The 7328-nt window shown below is 31.4% G+C and overlaps 1 protein-coding gene across 7 annotated transcripts in view; it reads left to right on the plus strand.

Annotated features, from left to right (window-relative positions):
* Syp (synaptotagmin binding cytoplasmic RNA interacting protein) overlaps positions 1-4585 on the plus strand; it is a 34577-nt gene extending 29992 nt beyond the window's left edge. For all 7 annotated transcript variants that reach the window (XM_017623480.1, XM_017623484.1, XM_017623482.1 and 4 more), the window contains exon 10: positions 4211-4585. In XM_017623480.1, the coding sequence (XP_017478969.1) occupies positions 4211-4413 (203 nt within the window). In that variant the 3' untranslated portion in view covers positions 4414-4585. The remainder of the gene's footprint in view (positions 1-4210) is intronic.
* The last annotated feature ends 2743 nt before the right edge of the window (positions 4586-7328 follow it).

Here is a 7328-nt window from a genome sequence, read left to right on the forward strand (position 1 = left end):
TACCACCCTGGAACTTAGAACTATTCGATCATTTTCACCAAATTTATTTATCGTACTACAAATATTTTATTATCAAAGCAAAATAGCTTCTTTTGTAATCGATGTGTTATCACTACTATATACTTACATACAGATAAATAACTGTTTAGTTTGTGTAATCAAAATTAATGTTGCACTTTCAATTCTTGTTACATTTCTATTGAAACACAAAAATTTGCAAAACTTTATGAGCAACTTAGTTGTGTTAGTTTTATACTTCATTTAATTCATTTCTCCATCTAATAAGCGTGTATGTATTTTTTTGGTTTTTTTTTTATTAGTCTGCCTGCATGTTTTCGATGTTTTTCTTAATGCTGCTAATCTTTAGAGTCACTAAATAAATTTGTTTTTATTCCATTTTTTTACAATACAATATACTCCTCATATATAGACAAGTTTTTTTCTAAATGTTTTATTCAATTTAAATTTAAAACCAACTCAACAAAGACAACAGTAACTAAATGCATAAATTCAATGTTTAGTAATTTTAGTGATACATTTCTTTTTACTTACCTTAAATGTTGCAAATGCCTCTACGTATAGTGAATTTTAAGCACCCCGTATACTATTTGATGCTCTAACACCGGTAAGTAATTCATTTAGCGGAACCGCCTTTCCATACATCAGCGTACGCTTCACTGTGAATATNTTATTGAATCACAAAACTTTGCAAAACTTTATGAGCAACTTAGTTTTGTTAGTTTTATATTTCATTTAATTCATTTCTCCATCTAATAAGCGTGTATGCATTTTTTTGGTTTTTTTTTTATTAGTCTGCCTGCATGTTTTCGATGTTTTTTATTAATGCTGCTAATCTTTAGAGTCACTAAATAAATTTGTTTTTATTCCATTTTTTTACAATACAATATACTCCTCATATATAGACAAGTTTTTTTCTAAATGTTTTATTCAATTTAAATTTAAAACCAACTCAACAAAGACAACAGTAACTAAATGCATAAATTCAATGTTTAGTAATTTTAGTGATACATTTCTTTTTACTTACCTTAAATGTTGCAAATGCCTCTACGTATAGTGAATTTTAAGCACCCCGTATACTATTTGATGCTCTAACACCGGTAAGTAATTCATTTAGCGGAACCGCCTTTCCATACATCAGCGTACGCTTCACTGTGAATATCAGAAAAGAAAAAAAATAATACTGAAGCAAGTGAGGGCTAATAAAAAAACAAAACAAAGTACCAAAAAGACGCATAATAAGCAAAATGGAATAAAAACAAACATCTCACCTAAAATTAAAGAAATTAAATAGACTAACAATCGCTAATCAGAAATTGAAACAATTACAAAATTTTTAGCACACCACACCCATTATATACTTGTAAAACCTCCTAAGTGTTTCCTACCCATATAAGTTGTTTTTAGGATCACAACCCTAACAATTTTATTAGCAAAGATCCTTTAAGAAAAGCGTTCCTGAGCAAACACAGCGAGGTCTGCCTACAATCGATTGCAATAAAAGTTTTCCTTACACAGTACGTATTTGGATAGACACATTTTGACGAACACGAAACCATGTATCCCTAAACATACCATAAGAACCTGTACAAACCGAAAAGTAACTTCAAATTGACGCTTCACTATTAATAATATAATGTTGACTGCACACGACGCAACAGTCGCAGCAACATGGCAAGACTATATAGTATACCACTTACTATGACAAGAAAGTGATACAATTTAATTACACTCCCACAACCTAGTGCGCTCATAACTTGTAGCTTAATAAATACTTAGTTTGTTTTAGTTTTGATTATTTACTATGTTTTTGTTCGAAATTTTAAGTAGTTAATTTTTGGCACTTTTTTTTGAAAACAAATTATCGTTCTTGAGAAATGTGGTATCTATGCAAAAGTTTATAGCAAATCCTATCTGTAATAGATATTTCTATATACGTCTCTGATTTCAAGTGAACAACTAATTAAGGAATCAGTTCCGTGTTGTCCGTAGCGGAGTTTATAGAGATGGATAGAAAGCTTTAAAAAGCCTTACACGCGATCTACATTTTTTGCGTCACTAAACAGATTGGTAAGACACATTTGGACAGTTGAATTGCAACGTAGTACTTTAAGTTTATTAATTCCTTTGATCTCTTTGCGTCGGTAACTTTAAAAGAGACGACAAAATGGAATGATGTCGGAACCATCTCAATCAGGCAGATCGACAATGAAAAGGATTGACTATACGATAGGTAATCGTTGAACATTTTTTAAGACTACAAGGAATTTAAGCATCGGCAGAAAACGACTTTTTCCGGCGGTGAACCAAATTTTTGAAGACAATTGTGATCGCCAAATGTTTCTTGAAATATCCGCACGTTAATTTCTGGGATTAACTCAAAACAAGCCTCCAAAATTGCTTCAAAAACTATACAAAGAAAATAGGATATAAAGAAAATACCGTTTTTGGATTTCAAGATTGAAAAGCCATTAGAAAATTACCATTTTCACTATATCGAAACATAAATCTCCTTTTTGCAGTTCCCCTGGCCGTCTTCGAAATTTCTACATTAGAGAAACGGATTCGAATTTTACTAATTTTTTAATCATTCTCTAGACGAACCAAAATTCAAAATTAAAGAGAACTATGTTCTCACCTCCAAAACGCTACTCAAATATGTTGCTGTATGACCAGTGGTCACCAATGTATTGACTACTCACATACATTCGTAGGTAGTTGAACCAATTTAAAAGCTTTGCACCGCTCGAAATAACTCCGCTCGGCTAGGCACCGCTTACTTTGTACACGCACATAAACTTAGTTGCTTAGAAATTGAGTACAGAGTGAATGAAGTCCATTTGCTTTTGGTATTGTTACGAAATCCACTTGTACTGAAAGCGTGAGGAAAATTCCAGTGAAAAGGTAGATATCGGAGCCGGGAAATAAGCTTGCTGCACACCAAAAGAAAAAAATAGAAATCAATTATTTAGAAAAGATACTAAAAAAATCCCCTTCACCTTATAATGTAACCAAAAATATTTGTCTACCAAATGCAAAATACACTAAATCTACTAAAAGTTATAAAAAAAACTTTTCCTTAGATGTTGCTCGGACCAGGGATCGAACCCAGGCCCTACGGAGTGGTAGTATTTCTAACCACTCAGTTCAATCAAGAAAACTACCTGTACTTATTTACAGAAAGTGCTGTGTTCCCTTATGACCGCACCGAATCACACGCAAAAATTAAGAGCGCTTGGTTGGGAAGCTTTCTTCATGCATCTACAATCGAACTTAGACCTTGTGCCATTTTTTCAAATCTGTTCCGGTCTCTTAGGGTCGAAACACAGTGGAGCGGTGAGCAAATCGAAGAGCAAAGCTTCAATAACAAACGTGTATGTATGCTTTGCTCTTCACTATGCGCTCTCCCATTGAAACATATGCGTTGAAAATCGACGCTTTGCTCGATGCTCTTTGCTTGCCGCTCCACTATGTTTTTACCCTTAGAGATGCTGAATTTACTTCAGCAAAGTTTTACGGAAGGAGACATTATGATTTTGTCTTAAAAATGGAACAAGCTTTATCTTAACAGCAATTTTCAATTTCAATGATGGTCGCAAAAATTCAAATGGTCTTTTAGTATCAATCATTTGTTTGAAAACTTGACTATTTTTGCATAAGTAAATATTCATTTAAAATATGTTAGCCTTATTCGTCTGAGACTTTTCGTTTTTTGAAAGGAATGAGGTCGAAGAAATATTAAACCAAATGGAAAACGAATCTACCAAACTACCAAAATTAAAATTTAGAAAAATATTCCACCAAATTTGAACGCATTCTACTAAAATGGCAACACTGAATGTGCTTGTAATCGAGTTGCATAAGCTTCATTTGTCGAGCATTATTAGTAGATCCACCATTGCATTTAAGCTAGTTTTAATTTAAGAATATACAAAAAAAAAATGGATACGTTTAAAATAGATTTTGCACAAAGGAGGGTTTTTGCTATAAACTTTTGCTGTGCGCATAACTGCATTTAAGTAATTAAATTTTCTTTCTAAATTCTTTAAGTCTTTTTTATTTAAGCTAATTTGTTATTTTTGTACTTTTCAAAATTTGTAAAAAAAAATTGTTTAATTATAATTTTTTAGAAGAAAAAATTAAAAAAAAAGCACAAAAAGAATACCACAGCAAAATTTTTCCCAATTTATAGATTATGATTACGACCTTTATGGTTATTCGGATTATCGTGGCGGCTACAATGAATCCTATTACGACGATTTTTATCGCACCTATGATGGAGAGTACTTCTTTGATTATCCACCGAGCGGTGTAGCACCATTTCCAACTGGTGGACCCGCTGGTGGACTGCAGAGAACGGCCAGAAACAATGTGGTGGGTCTAACATTCTTCTAATACTACTTACTACTACTATAACTACCTACTATAACTACTAGTACATACTACCACAACTGTTAATAAATACGATTCTCACTAGTACATAGTTGTCTACAACTCCTGCCACACCTGCCATTAAAACAACAGTTGTATACTTTGCAATTTCGTAAACATAATTTTTTTTTTTTTTTGGTAAAAAAAAACACCACAGCAGCAGTTAACAATTTTTGCATTCGCATAAAACTATTGGCGAGACAATAAATGAATTGCTATTACATATTTATTCATACAGTTGGTGGTAAATTGTATACATTCTTGTAATTTTCAAAATTTTCGTAGAACTACGCGCTAGTAGTGTTGAAGCATATTTTCTTTATAATTGATTTTATTTATCTTTTCATGCTTTTAATTTTATTGTGATTTTTCTTTGATTTGTTTTTTTGGCTTATACAAAATTTTATGCAAAACAAAAACAAAAGTACTACACACATACGGATAGAGACAAAGTTACACGTGATCAAAATTTGAACATTATCAACTACGACTTAATCAGCAACGACAGCGTGAAGACATCATCAAAAACAAAAACTTCAAAACTGCCATTACCCGGCATCAAAATTTCGGCCTCACTCACATGCTTTCAGGGATACTTTTTTGAAACCACGTCTAGCAATTACATTACACACATACATAAATATAATGCATCTAGTGCTTTTTTGGTTTTTTGACTTTTATTTAACAAGAAAATCTGTTTTGTTAGCTTGAAATTTGAAATTTCGTCCGTCCTGTGAGCGTTAACCCTAAAGTGCACCCATCCACAACTAGTAAATTAAGAGTGTAAACAAACAAACCGCCCTAGATACAATTTCATCCAGCATCTAGCATACACTTTCTTGTGTTTCTAATAAGCCTTAGATACTAAGATTATTATTATTATTTTTTGTTTTTTTTTTTTTTTGTATACAAAACACATTTACATGAAGAATTTTAACACTTTTTCATTTAACCATGCTTATTATTTATGGCGTTTCATTTTATATTTTTTAATCTAAGTGCTTTTTGTTGAATTGGAATTGGAAAGCTTTTTTGTTCATTTGATGCTTATTTGCTTTGTTAATTTATTTAATAGTTAGAGAAATATTTTTAAGCTAGGCATTTTGATGCTAAGTGGCAATGCAAACTATTGGCTGTGGTTCTGTACAAAAGAAAATAAAATGGAAAAGAGAACCAAACGGGAAATGAAAAATCAATGCGGTTAAATCTTTTTTATTTTATATTTATTTTATAAATATTACTACTCAGCTGGAGTATGCAAGCAACAAGGCATACAAATGGTTTGGTTTAATTTTATAAAGCTTTTTTGTATAGTATGTAAAAAAAAATGTTTGAGCTGAATGAAGTGTGCTAACAATTGGTATTTTCTTATTTTTAAATCTACATTTTTGAAATCTAGGGAGCTAGGGAGCTACATACATATCGCTGCCTTGCTGGAAGAATGCCATAATAAAAAAACAAGTGTTTTTTAATATGCAGAAAATAGCGTTGTTATTTATTTTATGCTGTGTAAAAAAAAAAATATAACATTTGACAAATATGTATTTATGTACATATACATATACAAAACTTACGCAAGCTTGTTTACCTTCAAACAAATGGCATGAGGAAACAAACTTAATGACTTTTATTTTTAACCCAATGACAGGCATTGGTTTCTTTAATGCCCAAATTTCTCATTAAAAGTTTTTGTTATTTAATATACGGTAACGGGTTCAGTTCTTTTCACATTAGGGCGATTCGATATGACCACAGATTTTATTTTATAAATAAACCACGAGACAATTTATATATTTTTTAGTATATGGCATTTATGTATGAAACACAATATCCGTTAAATGCGCGCCACGATTTCTCTGGCAATACAGGATGCGCATATCAAAATTTTCACGACTTTTACTAATAGTATAATGCGTATGATTTCGTTCTTCAGCTCTGGAATCGTCTCAGGATTATTGGCATAAGTCATAATTCTCACGTAGCCCCAGATAAAGAAGTGCAATTATGTGTATCAAAAAAAGATAATGCGTCCTGGGAACTTCGTAGGCAATAAGGCCTTTGTTTCTTGCGATGTGTGGCAAGCACTATCCTATCCATCTATCAATTTCTCAAAATTTTTCTAAGTAAAATCTACCACTATAAATTTTTTCGAAGTTCGCGCTCTGATTGCTGGTAAAGCCGGCACTAAGATTTTTGTATATCCAACTCGTACAGTGAATATGTGTAATTTACACCAATAGCTCCTTCGGTTTCGAGTGTAAGTAGGATAAAAAAAAAATAAATACTTACATACTTAATTTTTAATTAATTTTAGTTTGCTTTTTGTTGAAACTTATTTATATTTTTCATTTATAAGTGCTCACCGCTGCCCACTAACCTAAGCCAACTAACCTTAAGCTAATTGATTTCATTTTAACTACTTATATCAATGCATAAATGTACAATATTGGCATAAGTTCATAAAACAAGTTATTGTAATATGGCCTCGTAAAAATCGCTTAAATATACAACACTAAATTATTTTCTTTCTTTCGAACTTTTACAAAGAAAAACTACTCAAAATTGATGTTAGTATAAAATTGCAAGTCAAAAAAATAAAAATAAAAACATGTGTCAATCGCAAATTTCGTTAAAATTCTTGCAAAAAAATTAAACACAAAATTCCATTCGAAAATAATCAAAACAAAATGACAATATTTGTGAGATATGTACCTGCAATTCACTTCAAGGCGCCGAAAGCAATGCAAGTCAATTGCAGGCAAGCAAAAAAGGGAAATTAAGCTTTAAGTAGGTTTTATTCATAGTCCATATTATGGTATAAAAGCATTTATCTCAAATTTAAAGTATTCGAATTTAGGCTTATAAAACATAGGTATGTA

Source organism: Rhagoletis zephyria, unplaced genomic scaffold (assembly GCF_001687245.7).
Source record: "Rhagoletis zephyria isolate East Lansing unplaced genomic scaffold, Rhagoletis_zephyria_1.1 Rzeph_scaffold_03214, whole genome shotgun sequence".
NCBI lineage: Eukaryota > Metazoa > Arthropoda > Insecta > Diptera > Tephritidae > Rhagoletis > Rhagoletis zephyria.